The 23357-nt window shown below is 34.1% G+C and overlaps 4 protein-coding genes across 4 annotated transcripts in view; 2 read left to right on the top strand and 2 right to left on the bottom strand.

Moving 5' to 3' along the window:
- The first annotated feature begins 10934 nt into the window (after positions 1 to 10934).
- Positions 10935 to 11282, top strand: LOC136069653 (uncharacterized). Its single transcript, XM_065778412.1, has one exon. The coding sequence runs from the start codon at positions 10935 to 10937 to the stop codon at positions 11280 to 11282; it is 348 nt and encodes a 115-aa protein (XP_065634484.1).
- Positions 11283 to 11297: 15 nt separating this feature from the next.
- LOC112023994 (uncharacterized) lies at positions 11298 to 13020 on the top strand. Its single transcript, XM_024056639.2, has 2 exons — positions 11298 to 11809; positions 12485 to 13020. The coding sequence occupies exons 1-2, from the start codon at positions 11429 to 11431 to the stop codon at positions 12641 to 12643; spliced, it is 540 nt and encodes a 179-aa protein (XP_023912407.2). The 5' UTR covers positions 11298 to 11428; the 3' UTR covers positions 12644 to 13020.
- A 1580-nt stretch (positions 13021 to 14600) lies between these two features.
- LOC112023974 (glucuronokinase 1) lies at positions 14601 to 20053 on the bottom strand. Its single transcript, XM_024056613.2, has 6 exons — positions 19675 to 20053; positions 17912 to 18061; positions 16706 to 16894; positions 16504 to 16620; positions 15319 to 15479; positions 14601 to 14881 (listed from the first exon to the last, which is right to left on the bottom strand). The coding sequence occupies exons 1-6, from the start codon at positions 19894 to 19896 to the stop codon at positions 14638 to 14640; spliced, it is 1083 nt and encodes a 360-aa protein (XP_023912381.2). The 5' UTR covers positions 19897 to 20053; the 3' UTR covers positions 14601 to 14637.
- A 1426-nt stretch (positions 20054 to 21479) lies between these two features.
- Positions 21480 to 23357, bottom strand: part of LOC111998002 (golgin candidate 6-like) — a 9612-nt gene continuing 7734 nt past the window's right edge. Inside the window, exons 6-7 of the mRNA XM_065778411.1 lie at positions 22710 to 23355; positions 21480 to 22199 (exon numbers count right to left, since the gene is read on the bottom strand). Coding sequence (XP_065634483.1) covers positions 21648 to 22199; positions 22710 to 23355 — 1198 coding nt within the window. The 3' untranslated portion in view covers positions 21480 to 21647. The remainder of the gene's footprint in view (positions 22200 to 22709; positions 23356 to 23357) is intronic.

The following is a 23357-nucleotide window of genomic DNA, read 5'->3' as shown; positions in this document are numbered from 1 at the left end:
GGTTCAATGAATCTTCTCGTTGCATAAATTTCTTCACCTACGTACGCGCTTTGACATTTTATGATTTTAGGTTTGGTCTCTGTTTTTGACTTGTCATTTTTTGTAATAATTTTATTGATATTCTTTCTCTTGCGGGTATGTATATAATTAAAATTTATACACCGAAAGAGAAATTTATATCTGAATATTATTTTAGGTTTTTTTTTTTTTTTTGACTTTCATTATTTCACATTTAATAACATTCACACTCTTTCACATTATTATAATATATTATATGTAAACATTTCATATGAAAGTGTAAATATTGTATAGAACATTTCAAATCCAATAATATGAAAACAATAATTAACCCTTTTCAATCTTCTCTCTTACTATTGAATTTGCTCATGTCATGCATGCGGTGGCGGAGCCACTTGTGGGAAGGCCCAAACTTCTTAAAATCCCTCTATTAGTTTTCCCATATGTATAAATATAAATATTAATAACCTTAAAAAAAAAAAAAAATACTACTTTGGCCCCTCTCAATTTTTTTTTTCTTTAAAACTTTAAACTCTAGTGTAAGTTATAATTCTCCATATATATATATATATATATGTATGTATAAGCATACGTATCATTTTTGCGTGCGTAAAATCTAATAATATCTCTCAAACTATAATCCCTTTCTAATTAAGCCATTTAGTTTTAAATTGTTTTCACAAAGTACACAATCATGTAATTTGAGAATATGCATTATTTCGCATCTAAAAATCAGTAATAAAATCATAAAATTGTAAAAAGAAATCTTCAAATTATTCTACATATAAGTAATAATGGTGTAAACTTTTTTTTTTTCCTTAAAATTGTAGTTATGTTATTTTTTAGAGTTTGAGTAATTACATACAATTTATAATCGATGCACATAGAGTCACAGACACATGCCTATAAGATTAAGGTAGGTATAAACCCCAAAGAAACCTTTTTTGGCTCACCATTGCATGCATGGTGTAGGGATAAAGGCCCAAATTTGTATAGTGGGCCTTGGACCTTATTTGGAGACGTGGGCGTGCCCAAGGAGGGGTAGGTAATTGAAAGAGACCCCAAGCTTAGAATCACATAAGGAAGGAACAAAGGAGGAAAGTCCGAGGAGGAACTCCTTCTCGGATACGATGAATACTGATCAAATCTGTATTTCAGTAATCTAGGTGACCTTCCAGGAGGTTTTCACGATAAGGATGAGCCTTATACACGTACCAGAGTGACAAGAACTCAGAAATATCTAAAGGAAAAGCTGCTACCACCGCATTAAATGCACTGTAGCTGCTTTTTTGGCCGCATTTATGTGGAGAAGACCTCTGAACAGTGCAATTTCAGCTACCACAACTCACAGAAAGTCAAAGAGGATGTCTGATGGGACATGTACTCAAGTGAAGGCTTTAATGATTAACACGTATAGGATCAAGATGGTAGGAAATGAACTATATAATGTGAGAGACCTCCCATGAGAAAGGGGAGAAGAAAAACAGAGAAGAAATACTGTAGCAATCAAGGTTGTATTGTAAACAGTTATATTGATTTATACTTGAAATCGTCTCCTCGGACAGTGAATTTTCCCAGTCCTATGTATCATGTTCTTGCTTGATCATCTTCTGAACCCATACTAGCCATTATTAAATTCACTAGGACTTAGTTCTTTAACCCACTCTCTATAAACTTATTATACTAGGCTCACTAGGCCATCATCCCATTCATCTTGGGCTTGGGCCGCAATTGTGTCCACAATTGGCGCCGTCTATGGGAAGTGCTTGTGTGATAAGGAAAAACCGTGTGAANAGGGGTGCTATGAGCCATTCGTGCCACTAAAGTTTGTTTAATAGTGTAACCTAAAATTTGAAGCTAATCCAAAAACTAGGTTTAATTCTCTCTCAAGAATTAAGTTGGCACAAAGAGGCTCTTCAAAAATAAAATAATTAATTGGTTTACACTTATGGCCCCCTCATAAAATATATATATATATATATATCTATATATATAAACTTGTTGATAATATTTAAACACAAGTGGTACTATACGGTATATTGAAGATGTTAACAACCTCAAAAAATCTTATCAATTTGTCCACAAATAATCAGATCTTACGTACCCTCCTTTCTTTTCTCTTTTTGTGTGTGCCTCTAATTAATTTTGAAAAATGAAAATATTTTGAATCAATCTTATTAATAATTTTGTATTATTCTACGCACAATGCTTAAACTTTAGGATTTAAAAAAAATTATTATTTCTTTTCATTTTATATATTTTTTTCATAATTAATTAACTAATATTAGTTATAAGAAAAAATAAAAATAAAAATAAAATATATTGGCCAACTATATAAGTCACGCCCCGAACCCAACTATAAAGATAGGCACATGATAACGACCACACTTTTATAAAGTAAGTACCCTACAAGTGTGTAAGGCCTTTTTAGCAACTAAAATATATCCTCAAAAATTATATCAAATAAATCCAAAATACCTCAACAATTTCTTTATGAATAGATCTCCAATAATTCAAAAGGAACAAAATCCAAACCTCATGTACATAATGCCAATTGGCCAAAAGATATAAGGCTATTACAAGACCATCTAATCCCAAAATCTCTAAACTTCTTTCATGCTCACAACACAAAAGCAGAACTCCCAAAACTTGCTATTCTTAACAATCTGAAATTGGCGAGAAAAAGGGCCGGGGGGGGGGGGGTAGTTGACAACTTAATAAGTGACCAAAGTCTTAATAAGTTCTATCAAGTAAACAGATTTGTAAAATAATAAGTTGTACATAGATCGAATATTTTAATCTTACAAATATATCATAGATGGATTAGAAAATAATAAATTTTTCATATATCAAAAGCTGTAATTTACAATAGATTCCAAAAACACATAAGTAGTTTCAAGGGCTCAAAATAGTTCAAATACTCAGACATAATTTATATTCTTAACAATCTTTTACAACTATGGTCATGCTATATCCCCGTGACCAAGCATCAAATTCAAATGAAAATAATTTTGTGCTAATGTATATCCCCCATTAGCTGGGCCCAGAAACACAATAGGCTTGTAATGCCCTAAATAGAATTAGTTTCGGTACTAATGAATAACTCCCATTGACTGGGTATCAAAGTCAAAATATAGTCAAATTGTTCAAAATCATATATATTATATCATAGTTCAAACATAAATATATCTCATTCAAACACATATATAAAATCATATATTCAATAATCAAATATATTTGTGATAATTCTTTATTCTTTACTTTAAATCAATGTAGCTAAAACAATAGAAATAAAATTGTAACATTTGTAAACCAATATTCAGTAGCTAAATTGCAATGATATATGCAAAATTAAACAATTTAGGAGAAATGTTACTTACCTTTAAAAGCCATACTAAAAAGTCCTAACACTTTTTTCTAACACTTTTTTCTAAAATCCTTAAATAGCACCTAAAACAATTTTACATATACTATTTACTCAATAATCAAATAATTTAAAAAAAAAAAAAACTTATAACAATACCTGATCAAAAGAGAGACTATTAAAAATATCTAATAATTTATCATTATTAACTCTTTTCTTAAGGACAAAAATAGCATCATAGGAGACTTATCCTATATTTTAGAACCATTATTAATTTATATATATAAATTCTATCTCTCACTAAGCCTAACAAATAATTCACTGTTTCTTATAGCAAAAATGCACATAGTCATAATATTTTTGTTTCTTTACTTTAAGCCACTAATAGTTCCTCGTTATAAAGCCTATAGACTACAATATACATATAGCCATATAGGGTCAAAAGTAAATTTGTAAAGGACACCATCTGGACCCATCTTCTATTTATTTTTTATTTTTTTCTTTTAACCCCCTGCCACCCCTAGTTCTCTTTAGAGATGAGGACAAAAACTAGGAAAATGTATTGTATCATATCAAAACAACAAACTTGATAACATTGTTCTACTAACATTATTTATATTTTTTAAAATACATAAACATAAAAAATATATATAAAAATATGTATAATATTATTTAAAAATTAAAATTTTTTTCCTAAAATGTCATACCAAGCATCCAACTTTTACTGATACACCATTCTTCTCCCTTTTTTTTTCACCAAATCCACAGTTCGGTACAACTTCTTTTAGGCAGAAACTTGTGCAGAACCTGACTCTCCATGCCTAACCTTCTGCAACTTCCATCTACTATTACACGCATGACACAACAGTGGGCATAAGAAACAAAAATCACAACATTGAGACAGACAAATCTGCAGTACCCAGCGTCCAAATTACTGAAAAGATAAGGGCAGTTTGGTAATATTATTTTAATAATATTATTTGTATTTTTTGAAAATATGTGTCGGTGAAAAGTGTGTGAAAATATTAAATATGTGTAATATTATTTAAATATTAAAAATTATTATTTAAAAAACAGTAACAATCCTAATTCCAAACACTTCTTTGTTTGCGTTATAAAACTCATTAGATATTTAGATAGTCTCACTACTAACCAAAAATATCCACATAAAAATATTTTAATTTCGTATAAAGCTTAGATTTGATAAAAGATGAGATTTCTTAATCTCTTAACTCAAGTGTGCTGTCAATCTTTCTCTACTTGAACAAACTCAAAAGTCATTTTTAAAAAATATCTTTCTTTATACTCTGACTTATAATTAATTAGCTTATATATAGTTAAAGTTTCGATCTAATTTTCTAAGAACTCCCTTAGTAATATTAATTATAAAATTGACCCCACAAACAGATTTACTTAAATACCCTACCTTTAAAGTCTCTCACTTTCTTTTTTCTTTTTCCAGGTATTACAATATATGTTTTCATGTTTAGGCAATGATATAAGTTATAACTAAAAGAATGAAGAAAATATTATGTTTTGAAAATCATCTCCTTTTTTTATGTAGTTTGGTGAGTATAACATAATGTTGAGTATTTCTGATAAAATCGAATTGAATTCATTATNTTCTTCTTCTTCTTTTCCCCTCTTCACATTACTCTCATTGGATTCACCTGGTTGAAGAAACGCCTTGTCAAGGCATTGATCAGGAAAATACTTCTTCTCCAGCTGATACACCTCCTTATAATGCTTCTCTTTTTCCCAAGGATAAGCAAAAGTATCATAAAAATACAACTCCTCCTCTCTCTTATGCAACGTATTAAATTCTACAACCTCAGGCTTCAACTCCACAAACCTCTCCTCAGAGCTCCTACCATCCTCATCTGAATCCGACCCATACATTCTTTTCCTCCTCTTATTGTAATACTTCCTCATAGACTTGTTCATTTCCAAGTTTCCCGAACTGGGTCTGTTTGTTTCAATCTCTGACAATAGCTTCTGATCCACCCAGTCCTCAATGCCCGTTTCTGAAGTGGGGTTTTTGGTGAGTCCGATTGGGGCGAGTCTTCTGAGCTGTTGGGTTGTTATTGACTCGGGTGAGTCGGCGAGGAGGGTGAGGCTGGGTTGGGCGGTTGATGATCATGTCGTATTGAAGAGGGTATGGAGTGGAAGAGGTGCAGAAAGAGAGGGAAGAGTGTGGAAACATGGTTTTGTTGAAAGGTTTGGGGTTTGGGAGTGGCAGTGAGAGAGAGTGCGTGTGTATTCGTGTGGCCATGAGTCTTTGACGGGAGAGGAGAAGGAGGGATACGTGGGTTAGAGACAGTGATTTCGCCATTGTTGGCGATGAAGAAAGAAAAAGAAGGATTCGCAGTTGCTTGTTTTTTCATATTTGAAGTCACTGGGTTTTACCGTTTTTTAGAACACCACCCCAAAACAAAAAAAAAAAAACAAAAAAAAAAAATTTGCCATAATTCCATCATTTAATAACGCATGGGGGGTTGTGAAAAAAATTGTAAGTTTTTGTGATTTTAAATTGTAAGGTACTGTTTATTATTGTTGTTTAAATAACCGTTTTTAATATTTAAACAACATTACATATATTTTTATACATTTTTTTATTTACACGCATTTTCAAAAAATATAAACAACATTATTAGAACAACATTATCAAACTGGCCTTAAGTTTTTGTGATTTTAGCATTGTTTGACAAACATTGAATGTGTCCATCAATGATACAACCATAGTTGTCAGTATCGTACAATACGCGATACGTATCGTATGATACGTATCGAATCGTGTGTAAAAAGTTTCGTATCGTATCGGCGTATCGTAATGCTCATGAATCGTACGATACAGTGTGTGTATCGTATGAATCGTATCGTATCGTAAAATTGATACGTATCGTACGATACATAGACAAATGCTTTAAAATGAGATTTTTTGTTAAATTTGTACTTTTATTTGAATCTAACAAGTTGTTAGATTTGTTTTTAAACAAAATTATTAGTTTTCTTAATTTAGCTTACTAAAATAACATATTCATAAGTTTTTTTCCCCTCGCTCCTACAATTGACTACACAGTAGCACTTACCTTTCACTTTAATATTTTAAATTTTTTAATTAATTTTTATTTTATTTTAATTGTTATTGTTATAAGTCCAAGAAACTAGAATGCCAAAAAAATTTATAGAAATGGAAAGAACAAGAAGAGATAGTAAATGTTAATGACTAATAACGATGAAGAAAATTTTAATGAAGAAATAAATTTGCAAAATTATAAATATGATGATAGCGTTGACTTAGATGGGGTTGATTAGACAATTTGATAAATATGATGAAAATAAATTATTATTTTTGAGTCATTTGTAATATATTATCACTTTTGAATTTAAGTAATTTTAATGTGTATGTTATGAACACATGCTAGTTTGATTTATTTAGTTAGTTTGTTAAATATTATTACATAAGTGAGGAATAAATTAGTCATTAATTGAACATATTTAAAATTTATAATGAATATATCATTTATATATGTATATTTATAATTTTTTATAAATTTTATTAAGTGTTTGTGTATCTTACGATACACGATACGATACGATACACGATACAAAAAAATTAAAAATCGATTCACGATACGATTCACGATTTGACAACTATGGATACAACATAAACAATATTATTTTTAAAAAAAAAAATACTAACAAGTGCCATTAGGCACTGATTAATAATCTATTTTAATAAAATTTTGAAACCACTTTTATAGGAAATGAAAAAAGCTGTCAAAATATTAATTTTTTTTTCATTTCTCATAAAAACTTTCTTTAAATGATTATTAATCAATGCCCTAAGAGCACTCGTTAGCATTTCCCTTCAAAAAATAATTAAAATCAATATAGTATATGTTTGTTTTAATTGAGAAAACTAATCACAGCATTTAAAGAATTATATCTAAGTTTTATTTTTAATTTTGTATGACCTTTAGGCTCATAAATTTTTGTTTGCCCAAATGAACAACTAACATGAATCAAAGGGGTTTATAAAAAAAAAAGGAAATTTATCAATTTACCTTAATGTGATTTGATGCTAATACTATCATAATTTAATTGACAAACTTCACTTCTAGTATATTATCTCTAATTTTTGGACTAAAATGAGATATTTAGAGTTCCTAACAAAGTATTTTGAATGATTTGATTTTTAATCTAAACTTTACGGAGTCAAAAGGTAACTATTGAATATTTATATATTATAATTTATCCCATATCAAAATAGTTTGTGTAGCTTCTACTAAATTTATATATTATTTCTTTCTCAAAAAAAAAATATATATATATATATATATATATATTATTTTTTTGTAGCTAACACCCCCTTTTTTTACTGGCCTTAAGTTTACAACAAAAACAAGTGTAACATTAAAAGTGTTCCCTTTTTTAGCTAGGAAATTTGTATAATGGTGTTCCCTCTACATGAAATGTTATGGCTGATAGCCTGATATGAGTCAATTGACTACGAAAATGCCTACAATCAGGTAAATAATGTACTTCATGTGTGAGTGGAAGTACAAAGCCTTAGATTGGATACACCAATAATTGAAGTGATCATTGACACCTTTATATCTCTTATCATCCTCTTTTTATTATCTAGATTTGTCATGAAAGAAATTTCAAGGTAGCTTGAAAAAGGGTTGATGGGCAATGGTCGATTGAAGATTTGGATCACTGATCAAGGTGGTTTTGGGGTTTGATTAGGCTTAGGTTTGTCGAGACTAGGCGTGGGAGGTCTTGGTTGGCTTGCCGTGAGTGTTAGTTGGGTGATTGTTGAGATTAATGTTTGGGTTAGACTCTAGAGTGTGTGTGGATTGTCACATGCAATGGTTGCAGTGAGATTGGCTTGCGATGATTTTTTGTGCGTGTTTGTTTCCAAAGAAAACATTGGTTTACGGGAAAATGAAAAGTGCATTGACAAAGAAATACATAAGAACAAGAAAGAAAAAAAAAATTAATAGTTTTAAAAACTAGTTTAAAATTTTATTACTTTCTTCGCAATAAATTTGTATAAATCACAAAATAAAACACGAAATTGATTATATTCTTTATTTATTTATTTGATTTAGCATATTTCTCTTCTCTAAGCATTAGCATTGGAAAATGCTAATGCTACTCTATTTTACCATTCCAAAATCTCACTTTATCATTATACCATCCAATTTTACAATACCTCCTACATCCCAAAACTCTATTTTTATTAAAATATTATTTTTTAATATTTCTTTACTTTTTCTTTATAACTGTTTTTTTTTTTTCAACTCATTTTCTTGCGCTTTCCAAGTTTTTTTTTTCCCTCTCCTTCTCCCTAACCTCTAGCAACACACAAGCCATCAACAACCACACCAGGCACCTCAACCCATCAACAACCACCGGAGCAAACCCATCAACAACAATCGCCGATTTGAAACCTAGCCGATTTGAAACCCACCGGAGCAAACCCATTCAAAAATAATAATCACCGGAGCCACGCCACCACGACTCGATCCCCTTCCATGACCCGATCATCGACCCAGACCCACACCACCACCACGATATATTTTTTAGTTTTTATTTTTTTTTTCCAATCACCAGCATCAGAGAATTTCTCCACCTTCCCTCAACCTCTACACCGCTCCTCCACTGCAATCACCGTTACCACCACCGCCTCCACCACGCCCACCACGCCCCCAAACCCACTGCCCACCAAAATCCCACTGAAACAAAAACCCACATAAAAAAAATTTAAAAAAAAAAAAAAAAAACCCACTCCGTGACCCATGCCGACCAAAACGCAGAACCCAGACCTCACCGACCAAGCACGACACAACAACCCACCCTCTCAAATTCAAACCTCTGTCAAACCCATCGGAGCCATCTCTAGCAACCCACACCCTCTCCGATTCAAACCTTTGTCAAACCTATCGGAGCCATCTCCAGCACACCTAGCCCGCTGATCCACGCCGATCCAAACCCACCATCAACCGATCCCAACCCACCACCATGCCCAGATCAAACCACGAACCCACCACCACGCCGATCCAAACCCACCATCTCCAGTGCAAGTCTTGAACAAGAAAGAGAGATGTGAGATGAGAGAAAGAGAGACGGAGAGATGGAGTGGGAGACGAAGAGACAGAGTGGGAGTGAGAGGGAGAGAGGACTGAAGGAGAGATGGAATAAAAAATTACTTATTCGGTTTAGAATTGTGCTACAGTGCAATTCTAAAGGTAGAATTGCACTGTAGCAAGAATTGCAAAAAATTTGCAATTCTTGCCTTTAGCATTTCCTGATGCAGCAATTTTTAAGGGTTGAAATGCTAAAAACACCTTAGATATAGCATTAACATTCTCCAATGCTAATGCTCTAAGAGGCCAAAATGCCAAATTATATATAATAATAATAATAAGTATGAATCAAATAGATGAATGATTTTGACTTTTGAGTATATGAATTGATGGGGACTAAGTTAAGGATATTTGTCCATGATTGTCATCGTCCACAGCCACCACGTCCATAACTTGACCACATCCAAGAAACCTTAAGAAAAAGAGAATAAGAACATTGCACTTAGGAACAATACAAATCCCTTTATAACAAGACCAGGTAAGTCATCCATAGTACAAACTTAAAGACTACCAAATTAATAACACTTGGTGAATTCCACAAAACGACTTCTCATAAAGTTCCTCGTGATCTAACCATAGTATACTACTCTCAAAATGTGGAAGAAGTTTCTCGTAATTTGCTCCATGTACTCCATTTAACCATTTTCTCCATTAACTACTCATATCACCCACGATGGTGGTGGATTCGAACAAGTAGATCCACTTCTAATTTTCTATAAAATGAACAAGTCCCATTCACCCAAGGTAAGTCCCACCGTTCACCATTTTTCCCTTGTGTTTTAAAGAGAAAACTGACTTAACTATCAGAGAGTTTTTGGCCGGGTTATACCAATCACCCTTGAAAGTACTTTCTTTTCTTTTTAATATCAAAAGTTATTACCATAGTCCGAAGCATTTTAGCTTATTGATTTTCGTGTATCATCATGAACAAAACCAGGTTTTAAAAATACCCATTAGGGTTAAATGGGTTATAAAGAATTAATCAAGTTGGATTTAACTAGATCATATGCTTAAACAACCTAATTAAAGACTTGAATCAATCTAGATACCAAATCACGGGTTCATTGGTTCGACAAGTGAATCGAACAAGTTTAATAACTATAGATAAAATTAATTAAAAAAAGAAAAAGAAAAAGAAAATTTCCATTTAAAATGGCAAGTGGCATCTAAAATCAAACTGTACACAAAGTGGGATCCACAGACCTTATCAACTACCAATCAAAAAGTAAAAATAAAGTACAACTAATATAAAATATAAACTCCCACCAAAATAGCTCTCACTCTCACTCACAGCTCTCACAACTTTCAACTCTCAATCCCAAAATTTTTGAAAATATCAAAATTTCGCACTCATATTTGAACTTTTAGTACTAAAACAAGCTTCGTCTGTCTGGGTGATGGACACGGTCGCCACATCTTTGGCAGACGACGAAGAGTGGGAACTCTATAACGACGATGGCTTCGTCTACAAGCGCAAGAAGCGCCGCCTCAACCCAGATGAAGCCGCGTTGGCGGCGGTGGTGGCTCGGCCACCGAGTATGGATCCCGAGACGGAGGAGAGGAACCGGAGGGAGCGGAAGAGGAAGACTTTGCTGAGGCTGAAAGAGCGGTACCAGAGAGAGATCGACCGGTGGGAGCTTTTGTCGAGCACCTTGCGTGCAATGGAAGAGAGAGCGCGTCAACGACAAGAACACGAAGAAACGCCGTCGTTTGGTGATTTGCCATTGTCTATACAGCTAATATAAAATATAAACTCCCACCAAAATAGCTCTCACTCTCACTCACAGCTCTCACAACTTTCAACTCTCAATCCCAAAATTTTTGAAAATATCAAAATTTCGCACTCATATTTGAACTTTTAGTACTAAAACAAGCTTCGTCTGTCTGGGTGATGGACACGGTCGCCACATCTTTGGCAGACGACGAAGAGTGGGAACTCTATAACGACGATGGCTTCGTCTACAAGCGCAAGAAGCGCCGCCTCAACCCAGATGAAGCCGCGTTGGCGGCGGTGGCGACTCGGCCACCGAGTATGGATCCCGAGACGGAGGAGAGGAACCGGAGGGAGCGGAAGAGGAAGACTTTGCTGAGGCTGAAAGAGCGGTACCAGAGAGAGATCGACCGGTGGGAGCTTTTGTCGAGCACCTTGCGTGCAATGGAAGAGAGAGCGCGTCAACGACAAGAACACGAAGAAACGCCGTCGTTTGGTGATTTGCCATTGTCTTCGCCCGAGATTGTTAATGGGTCACTCGTGGATGAGCTTCTCTTGCAGGTAAAATTGGGGTTTGTTTGGTTGGTGGGAAAATGCGGAAAAAAGAAAGAAATTGAATATTTGGGTTTTTTCGAGAAGATAGAAAAGTCCACTTAAATTGAGCTGAAATTGATGTTGGCTTTGAAAAATTGAACCAAATTGAGAATATGATTCGAAAAGTTCCTTTTTCTTTTTTACTTTTCTTTTCCTTCGCTTCAGTTTCTGAGCAACCAAACACGGATTTTAGGGTTCTAACTGCTTCATTTTGCTCATTACTTCTTATTCTTGTAGAAGGGTTCATGCTAAAGACTATTCCTTTATTGTTAGAGCTCTTGCTAATACTATCATTGGGGCATTTTTTCTAAGTTAATTTTAATTAAATTTCAGTTTCCTTAAATTTTTACCTTTGTTTGATATTGGTTATACAAGAAAAATCTCTTTCCTGAAAAAAGAGTAGAGTAGAAAAAAAAAAGAAAAAAGAAAAGTAGCTATATGTGGTTATGTTCCTTTAAATCTCAAAATATGCACTGTTTTAAGACTAAAAATATTACAATCTCAGCCACTAAACACGGATTTTGAGTCTTTATGACCCGAAATTAGAGGGTTCCTGTTATGCTTTTTCTAATTCCATAACTCCAATACCGAAGCTTTGATTTCTAGCTGTTTCCTAATTTTTAAGGGGTCTTTACAATGCAGGTGGAGGCCCAGGAAGCAATAATTCGTGATGTTTCGAATTTATGTGATGTAGTAGAAGCAATGTGCAATGCACAAGAGGAGCAAATGAAGCAATCTTTTATTGATCTTCCGATTTGGGCTTCACCGCATGAGCTCATTGCATCACTTTGTGTTGATTAAGTTTCTTCTGGATAGTTTGTCATGTTATGCTCTGGAAAGAAAAAAAGTAAAGCCAGGTCTTCCACTGGTATTTATTATCTTCACCTGTACCTATAATTTTAGTGCTCCAAGAAGGCCTTACTAGTGTATTTTGTTGTCATTACTTTCAGACAGATAGAGAATTTTTTTAGTTTGTTTATTCGTTGTTAGATAATGTGATTTAGTAGGAGTTGTGTAATTGAACTAACCATCTGTTGAATGAATAGAAGATGGAGAATGCTCAAAATGAGGTTGAGAAAATTTGTGTCCTAGAGTAACTTCTGTGTAGTATCTGATCAAACTTTGTGGTGTATATGCATGTATGATTTCTAATACAGTTTCTTATCAAGCTTTTCAGATATGATAACATTGTGCAGTATATAAAATTTGGAGTTGAATGAGCTCATTTCATTTAATGTCATAGATTTGCTTCTCGGTGATCTGAGAGTAAAAGGTTGGAAGTATGCTTGGTTCCTAGGCTGAAAGTCTGGTCTTCTTAGGCTTTTTATTTAATCTAATTTGCCACTTTTCAGTTATGGTACTAGCCTATTTAATCTTTACTGAGCTATGCAGACGGTGGAAATCGGAAGAAAAAGAGTTAGGTAATGCTGAACAGCATCTCTAAGTGCACCTGGTTCATGGTTGGCCTGACTTCAATAGATAGCAAATACAAAAGCGACAGAGTCAATTTTGAGAAAAGTAAATTGGTTGCACTTGGTTGTTTTAACCAAAAGGAGCCCCTATATCCCATAGTTCAACATCTAAATTTCTGGTGCACACGTGTTTGGACTAGATTTCTAAAATTAACTCATTTACTTATGTATAGCTTTTTAAAGTCTTACTTTATCTGGATATAGTTATATTTATATTCACTTTCAACAAATTAACATATTATATGAAAACTAAAATTAAAATTAGAATACGAAATAATAGGAAAACTAAAATTAAAATTAGAATACGAAATAATAGGAAAACTAAAATTAAAATTAGAATACGAAATAATAGGAAAACTAAAATTAAAAGCTAATCTAAACAGTGTCTCTAGGCTAACAGAGAATTGACCCCATTACCTCTAGTACGGGTTTGGTTTGTGAGGCACCATTAATAATGTGTGCGGTGAGATACCATTAGAGAGAACATAAGGAATCGTTGGCATATGAAATGGCTGGGGAATGGTTGATTTTCTTGTTCTGGAACGGTACTAGAGATCCAATGGGATGTCAAGGATTCATGGTTGGGGAGAGTAATCATTTGATTTGGAGCCGTGAGCATGAGAATTGAGATAAAATGTGAAAACTTTGAACGCCATTGTTGTTCTATAGCATTTAAGGTAAATGTGACCACAAGTTTCTCCACCTTGGCTATTGCACTTGCACGGTTGTCTTTCCATGTGCTAATGTCCATAGAAAAAGATTATATTCTTGGCAAAGTGTTCCATTCCAAATTTATATCCATGGTGAAGACAGCAAAAAGTGGATTCTTCCGCATTTGGTAATTTGGTTATTTAACTATAGTGCATGGAATAGGAAGGAGCCACAGTTAGCAAGGATACAGTCTATCCCATTGTTCTGATTTGGTTTTCATAAAATTTAAGGGTTCATGAAATAAGAAATGGCAGGTCGTTCGAATTTGAGTTGAATTCTTTTACCGAAAGGGAGCTCATGGGGTAGCAATGAAGAAGTTTGGTATTGCCAATGAGCTATAATTCAACTAACAAATCCCTTAATAAGTGTCAAGTAAATGATTAGGTTAAAGCAAATGAAAAGGCCTGGCATTTATTAAGCATATTAGAAGATGTGCTCCTTAAAAAATTGGATATGTCATTAAATAAAACATCAGCCATTCAGCATAAAAGAATGTTCTACACAAATATGAGCTTATTCTTTCTTGCTCTCTTTAGTGTCCGCCCCCACCACAGGGGGGGGGGGGGGGGCCCCCCTCTCTTTTCTTTTTGGGGGGAGGTTGGTCCTAAATCTCTATTTTTGAAGGGTTTTAAGGTCTTCATCACTTAAACAAGATGGAACAACTTTCAATGGTATAACAATAAAACCAGCTTCCTGACATTCATTCTCCAGAAGCTTTACTTGTGAAGGCCCGTCAGGGCAGAATGCAACTACAGCTCCTCCACTACCTGTAAATTTCGATGCAGCACCCACCTTTCGTGCGACCTCCACCATTTTTATATTTATAGCACCAAGGGCATCATCACCAAACATGCTCCTGCACAATATTTAAATTATAATATTCAGTAGCAATAAAATGTACACAAGCTCTTATTGCAAAACTAAGGTTTTGGTTTCAAAAGAATAAAAATGATAGTGATTCAGTAATGCTGATGCTATAACTATATTTGACAAGAAAACAAGAAGGCATTTTCAAAGACATGAGTCTCTTAGATAACAAACATCTTTCTGTCAATTTTAGTAACTTACATTTCAAAGCAGCAGACATAAATGTTGCATAAAAAGCCCTTCATAAGAATAGCATTTATCTTTCACAAAACAAATCTTTAATTAAACCAAGTGCAATCTATATAAAGAGATATGAAAGCAAAAGAGCTTCAATACGTTGGAGTTGGGAATGCTCATCTGAATTATATTGATTATTGGCTTCTCCTCAGATGTGATTTAAACTATGCAGTCAAATAAATTTCTTGCCTTCGAAGATCAAAATTACGATTCATGAGCTTTGCAAGCTTGGAATAGTCCTTTTCCAGTAATGCTATTCTTCCTTCTTTTGCTAAATTTGCAACTTCTTGCATTGATGATATTATAAACTCATCGCCATTCAGCCACCTTTGGCGCACTGTACTATGAACCTGCATTTATAATAATGCATTGAAATTATTCTACCATTACAATTTCAGTAAGGAAATATGGGAAGACACTCCTGCTATAGAACCCTGAATTTTAGAGACAAAAGTAGACTAGTGGGTTCTTTTCATGAAGCAGCCAGCTTGCTTCCAGAATACTACCCAATTTGCATTCCCATGATGGAAGTTAAAGATTATAAGTAAATACCTAATGAACTAGCTTTCAACTGAAATTGTTGACAGAGAAAGATCCAAGTATAAACCCTTGATCAAACCAGCAGATGGTATTACAAATCAAGGTTATCTGCTAGAACCTTAACATGATATCACTAAATCAAGATACTCTCTCTTATGCTCTCTTATTCTCTCTCAATTGGAAAAGAACAGAAAAAAATCAAATATAGGGTAACTAATAAAAAGTTAATGCAACATTGGAAACCAGATGTTTAGAACAAATATTATCAATCAATTAGAAAGAAAGATTGTACATCACAAAAGTAGATAATAAACAAATAAACATAAAATCCAACATCATTATAGATGAATATGCTTCCATGAATTGGGAAAAGGCTTCACTGAGTTCACTTGATTGTTATTAAAGATCAATTAATATTATGCTTAGAGGAAAATCATCATCTTCATAATCCATCATGTGATTCCAAAGTGTATCAAGTTTCATAACAAATGCATAGAAACGTATATAAGAAGGATCCATAAAGAACCAAACCAAAAGTATTTTAGATGTGAAAAGTATAAAGCTTTTGTCTGTTTGACATTGTGGATACAATATAGGCAAAATGTAGGATAAGAAAGTTCTCCTATATTCAGCACTCTTTTGTTCACTAAAACCTACTGCACGTCGTTTTTTTAGAAGAAATACAAATTATGCGCACATGAGATTTTGGAACCTTTTTAACTACATAAGATGAAAATGATACCCCCATAAAAAATAAAAATATATGATAAATAAATGGAATTAAAAAAAAAAAAGGAGTTAGGAAGGAAGATGAGGGCAGGGTTTGATGCTAACCTTCCCTGAATCACTAGGATTCTCAGCATAGATGAGATGAAGAGGTGGGAGAAGACTAATATCCATGGGTGTATAGATGCCACGCCCCAAGCCATCCATGTATTCCTTGCTAAAATCCTACATAAGGAAATTTGCATATCTAGGTGATTACATTTTTACCCATCAGATGTGCACAAGCTCTGTCAAAAATTCAACCACATACCATGTGAACAAGGCCCCCATAAACCTGTGCCACCCGGTCTTGGAGACCAGCAACAATTCCAAGTTCTTTCTCTGCAGCAAGGACAAGACTAGGCCTGACTTCTACTTTAATCAAATGCCTAACTTTGTAGAAGTCAAGAAGGCAGCTTAAGGCAGCACATACAATAGCACTAGAACCTGAAAGTCCCATCTGAAATGTCAAAATCAAAACTTAAGCCATGTTGCAATATCAAAAGAGTCAAAAATTAAGTTCTAAATTACTATCTCTTCTATTGAAGAGAAGATTAGTAACAACAACAAAGAGACACTATAATACATTTGGTCACAAAAGGTCACATAAAAACTTTGCTAAAAAATCAAAAAAGTGAAACATGCGTGCAATTCAGTTTTGTCTACGAGCAAAAATATATAACATCAAATACAGTTATTGAGGTATAGGTGGTCTCTTTCACACTGTTATATTCACTTTCAGCATTGTCCACAAACATTAAGGAAAAAATAACCTCCAAACAAGGTGATGCAGATTAAAATTTCACAAAGTGAGAAATATTTAAATATTAATGTGTTAAATTAAACATCTATTACAATATATTGGAAGATGCAAGATAACCATGGTTATAATGGCATTCGTGAGCAAGTGCATAATAGAAAAAATAAATTAAAAAGAAAAGACAAGAAATGGGACTCATGCCGTGTCATTTATTCATCTTGTAAGTCAATTCCTCTCAAAATAAACAATAACAAATAAGTGTATATATATATATATATATATTTAAATTGGTAAGTTATACATAGAACCAGTAGGTCTTGAACCCACAATCTCACCCTACGCCTAGAACTTGGAAAGGGAGGTGCCAATTGAATAAGAGCTCATTGGTAACAAAAAAATGAGTCTTACCAGGACTTATAACTGGTTCATAGAGGAAAATAAAATCAGCAACAAGGATGTAACTCACTCAACAGAAACAATCTTTTCCACAACCTAATAAATGTCAGTCCTTGTCATTTTACCAAGATAGGGGGTTAGATAAATAGACGGCGTAAACCTCAAAGCCAATAAAATAGACATATAGCAAACAGTAAACTTCACAAGCAAACATAGGAATACTGGAAAAAAATAAATCATAGAGATGTGTATCACAACTGAAATAATGATTATCACAAAAAGAGCTAAGAAATTTCTGGTAGAACTGGACTAAAGCTTTACCTGACGAGGGATATTAGTGTCATATGATAGCGTGAAATTTCCTCCATGAAGATCAATCTTGTTATCCTTACAATAATTATGGAAAACTCTACAAATTGCCATAAGCAATCGTACACCTCCATAATAACCTTCATTATCTAAACGATTCACCTGTAAACAAAGGTATAAGTACATTTTTTATTATGATGAATCCAGAACCTGTAGCATCATGTACATGGACTAAGTTAAGACTTGATCACCACAACATTCTATACGAAGGGAAAAAAAAAACCTTAACATTAAAACACACACCCATCAAGAGAGAGAGACAAACTAAAATATATAATAATGTAAGATAAGCTGCTTCCCCCCAAAAAAAAAAAAACTCAAAACCGCCTATAAATTTATTTATATTTTGCCTTTGCATTTGGATGTGAATTGGACAATGTCAAGCCAAACACAAATTGTGATTTAGAAGGTATTACTGGATACGGGGAATCAGCCACTCCTAAAAAATGCCATACAGCCGCCCACCATGACCTCTCCCAGACCCCAAAGTGGAAGCTTTGTGAACCGAGTACGACTAAAAGTATACCGGGTAATTGAAAAACTAACACTAGAGGAACACCATCACCTACAATTACCGGACAAAAGAATTTTCACACGTAACTCCAAATGCATATCAGAACAAAAAAGCTATAACTTTGGTATGCAAAAGTTTACCTTTCAATCTGTAAAAAGAAACATATAAAAACTTAAGTGACAACACATACTCTCCTGAACAAATCTCCTTTATCCTACCACATGCAAACTATAGAATTGCACACGGTTTGTGAAAAAAATACCCACACTCCTAAACCATTGATTTGGCAAATGCAGCAGTTTAAGGCACCAAATATACAACTGCATCAACTCTAGAAATCAGCATTTTTTGCTCTATTCGGAGCCATATCCAATGCCCGGTTCACAAGGGCTTCAATTGAACTGATGTGACACCATACATATCCGGTCCTTGCAGCCCACAACTGTGCAACAAATCCACATATCTTGCTCTATCCATCACACTCAACTGGCAAACATGATTTAGAAATAATTCCAAGGGTATTTCTTCTATGCATAAAGGACAACATGTTCATCCAAATTGATTTCAAGGAAATTTTTTCAACCCATTACATGGCGAATAAAATGATTATTCACAAGTACTTTTAGGACCTATTTAAAAGTCATATGACTTGTTTGAATCAGTCAATGAGTCATGTGATTACAATACACGTAGAATCACCATATAAAGGGATAGAGGAGATTCTTAACATATATATAGATTTAAAGTAATTATTCAGTACTTGGATCTGACATGCTAGTGGGTCCCATTGAGAACATATTCCTGATAGGATCCACTCCCCCCAGAGCAGTAAAATTAATAATTCTCCAAATCTTATACATGAAATCCCACCAGTTACCATATCAAAAACTGAACCTTTAAATCCCACACATCAAGATCTAACCTTCAAATTTCATCGCATCCAACCTTTCACTGCAAATGCAAGCTACAGATCAAATCTAAATCACATTCTAATACCAAAAAAAAAAAAAACCCATTTAGAGTAATGTAGATAACACCAAAATAAACAACAAAAACAAAAGTTGAGCTTGTTATACATTGCATTGAATACCAAACCCAATAACAAAAAATATATATATATATATATATATATTCACCCAGATCTTCAAATTCAAAGCACTACATTGCAGATCAATAAAGAGAGAGAGAGAGAGAGAGAGACCAGGTGAGGGAGAGAGTGGAACTGGACGAGATCATGGGTGGGATGGGGAGTGATGATGAGGTGATCAGACGGCTGCAATTGAACGTCAGCCCAAAAGCTATCGAAAGTGAAAGAGATGGTGTGGCCATAATACACGTCGCTTGGATTTCCAAGCAGTCCAACTCTAGCATAAGCCTTGTGCTCTATCACTTTTTTCTTATTCTCACTTTCTGATGATTCCATTGTTCTTTCTTTCTATTTGCAGAAACTGAATTCTGATTTCTGGGTTCTTCTTCTTCCTAAAATTCTGTTTTATTACACTATATACATACGATACGAGGTGCCACGTCAGCCTCAAGTGTTGCTGAGGTTTTCCTTTCTTCAGTTTGAGTTTATCTAATGAATACACTCAGTCTAACGCTCTGCCAAATCTAGACATATGGTATTTCACTTTTTAATGAATTAATTTCCCCCTTCAATTTTTTTTGTCATTTATTATTTTACCTACATTTTAAAAATGTATAAATTTCTAAAATTACTCTTAAAAAAATTTATCAAAAATTTGAATTAGTAAATTAATAGGGATATAATAGAAACATTAGTAAGTTAATGACTTTTATTTTTAGAAACAATACAATATTTTGGGACATTTCAAAATAGAATAAAAGACAAAAAAAGGGGATAGAGGGAGTAATTAATAACGTGGCATGGATAATGGTACTTGTAAAAATATGACGTCAGTGGTGGGCCATATGATAATTAACAAAAGTTTGTTTTGTAGGCGCGTGACATATATTTATTATGATTATATTAAATAAGAAGTGTGATAGATATTTAAATATTGAGAATAGTGTGTAAAATTGTTTAAAGTTTTCGATTTTATGCATATTATTATTAGCCAATAATTTGCGCAATGAATTGAAATTTTTCTCAAAATATGATATTTTCTTTCTTTTGTTTTTTTTTTTCTTCTAAAATTTGGAATTTGATAAAAATGGTAGTTATTAATAAATATTTATATTATTATATTTTTATATAAAACTATTCATATTACTATTTAAAGAAAATATGATGTCACAATGAAATCGTTATACCATTTAAACTTAATTGAAAAATATGTGTTATTATATTAGAGTGAAAGAAAAAGACAAGAAAAAAAAAATGTGAGACCTTCTCAAGATTATGTGGCAAAATATTAAGAGGTGAGCTAAAAGTATTACCTTCCTAGCCACCTAAAAAGTTAGGTGTAATGTGAATCCCCTTCATAATTAATCCTTATCCATTATTAATTTGCTGTCAGGCTTACACGATTTAAGATTTATTAAGAGTAAAATAATAATCACAAAAGACTGCAAGATAAATGTTACTTTATTCTGTTCATTCCTGCTTTGCCCCAAAATTTCGGGCTTCTTTTGTTTGTGTTGTAATTTGTTCATTTAACGATTGTTGAGCTTAAATCATAAGCCATGCGTTAGACATTAATTTGACTTAAAAAGCAGTTCCACTAATCCAAAATTTGAGGATTGTTGAGCTCATAGGTGGTGCTAATTAGATCAGAACTAGGGGAATTGATAAACGAACTTTAGTAATGTTTGTTTTAGGCCATATGAGGAGTGTATGAAATATGAATTGCTTGATCCAACCAAGACTCAATTTTTATGGTTGGATCCAATTGAATGCTCAATCTATGCTGTCCATCCATAATCCGGAACCCGACAAAACTGCCCAACCAAGAAGGATCTGAACCTAAGACCAACCGATTGCGAAGTAATACATGCGTATGATTGGCTAGTGAATAATAATTGGCTGATACTTTAAAACCAAACTTGGCACAAATATCACATAATTAACATTAGTCTATGTTAATTTACACAAAAAGATACTGGTTTTAGTGCGTAATTTAAGATTTGCCTTCGCCACAAGGAGGAATTACAATTAAACAAAAGGTAAAACAAAGCAAAACTAAGTGCAGAAGACAGGAAGGACCCATATATTCAGTCTCCCTCCTCTTCACCTTCTTCAGGCAGCCCAACATCATCTCCAATACCTTCAAGCAGTGTGTCAACATCCTCCCCTAACTCAAGCAACCTCGCACTTAATTTTTCCACCCTGCTCTGTTCTTGGCCAAGGCACACAAGCAAATCATTCAGTTCTGCCTCACTGTCCTTCTGGGCTTCTTCCCTTGCTGCGGCCTTTATTGCCTCAACATCTGGAATTGTTGGGGGCCCTCCACTCTTCAAAGCTCTCAACTCCTTTTCTAGATATAAGTTGGCCTGTTCAAGACTGTTGTAAGCATCAGATAGGCTCTTCAGATCAGATTCCATCTTCCCAGCTAAATTTCTGTACATGGATGCCTCAGACTCGATCTTGGCCTTATCTGTCTTGAGAATCTCCAACCGTTGAGATGCTTCTTGAATTTCTCTTCGGAGTTTCTCTACCTGGATTCTATCCAGGCCTCCACTCACTCTCTGCTCAGGCTGGGAATTACTGCCTCCACCAGTTTTTGCAAGGTCCTCAGCCAAAAGTGAATTTCGGCTAAGAAGGTCCTAAAAGACAAGAGGAGGAAAGGGCAGGGGAAAAAAAGAGAGCAAAGTCAAATTTAGTCCTCACTGAAGTGCAGTTCTACAGAAATCTTCCAACAAGATGGCCTGTTAATCACCAATGCTTATGCCCATCAACAATGAGTTAATGGGCAACACTTCTGACCACAAATTTTAATATGACCAATGCTATAATATTATCATTATAGAAAATTCTCCAAGGAGTAAGGACATGCCTCAGAATGACATAAAAGGATGTTGGAATCATTATAGAATGACATAAGGACGTTGGAACTTGGAAATGTTGACACTAGTACAGCATAAGAAAGATTTGACAACTATAACACCATTTGTAACCAGACAGCCATCTGACAAACTGAGAGGGTCACCTACAGCTGATCCATATTACTATCCTGATGGTACCCTCCCATTCATTATGTGACGCTTTTCCCATTCATTATGCTACACTTTTCGGAAGAATGATTAGAAAAGCATGAATTGTAAAAAGAACAATACCTGTATCTCAGAGCACTGCTTCTCCACAAATGTTTTCAGCCGCTTGATATACTCCCCATCACTTTCCCCACTTCTCTGTTCCAATTCTGCTGGCACCACTGACACCTTGCTCTTTGGGTGACTGTAGACCTCAACAATGCTTTCTCTGATATCTTCCTCCAATTTCTTGACAAGGTTCACAAATTGAACATCAAAGATTGCCGAGAGAATCGGATGATCCTCATCTTTCTGATCAGATGAATCATTCTCGTCAACATCTTCAATATCTGCCATAATAGCAACAGTAGATCTTGTCAACGCTTTACGAGGCTGGGCTGACTTTACAGAGGTAAAAAGGAAGCTTTTCTGCATCTCATCGAACTTCAAGAAGTATGATGTAAGCCCGAGTTTCTGGCTTATGGTATCAACCACTGTAAAAGCATCCTTCCCATTATCATTGGATTTGTTGTAAATTACACATTCTCCCAAGAGAACTGCTGCCAAACCCCTTGTGCACACTGTTGCAGAGGAATTTGACACCAACTCAAGCAGATATGTAAGATGGGGACGTGAATCTAGGAAGCAATGCACTGCATTAGGGCAATCAGCTAGCCATGTGACCAGCAATTTCAAGATAATTGGTTGAACATACAGATTTCCTGATGTGCT

Source organism: Quercus suber, unplaced genomic scaffold (assembly GCF_002906115.3).
Source record: "Quercus suber isolate HL8 unplaced genomic scaffold, Cork oak 2.0 scaffold_182, whole genome shotgun sequence".
NCBI classification, from domain to species: domain Eukaryota; kingdom Viridiplantae; phylum Streptophyta; class Magnoliopsida; order Fagales; family Fagaceae; genus Quercus; species Quercus suber.
This window is presented reverse-complemented; position numbering and strand designations above follow the sequence as displayed.

Excerpts from the sequence above, each read along its gene's own strand:
- LOC136069653 (XM_065778412.1), top strand. The coding sequence starts at position 10,935 with ATGGACACGGTCGCCACATCTTTGGCAGACGACGAAGAGTGGGAACTC.
- LOC112023994 (XM_024056639.2), top strand. The coding sequence starts at position 11,429 with ATGGACACGGTCGCCACATCTTTGGCAGACGACGAAGAGTGGGAACTC. Across the intron at positions 11,810-12,484 it reads TGGATGAGCTTCTCTTGCAG|GTGGAGGCCCAGGAAGCAAT; the intron begins GTAAAATTGGGG and ends TTTACAATGCAG.
- LOC112023974 (XM_024056613.2), bottom strand. The coding sequence starts at position 19,896 with ATGGAATCATCAGAAAGTGAGAATAAGAAAAAAGTGATAGAGCACAAG. Across the intron at positions 16,621-16,705 it reads ATGGGGGCCTTGTTCACATG|GATTTTAGCAAGGAATACAT; the intron begins GTATGTGGTTGA and ends TTCCTTATGTAG. Across the intron at positions 15,480-16,503 it reads ATCCTAGTGATTCAGGGAAG|GTTCATAGTACAGTGCGCCA; the intron begins GTTAGCATCAAA and ends TTATAAATGCAG.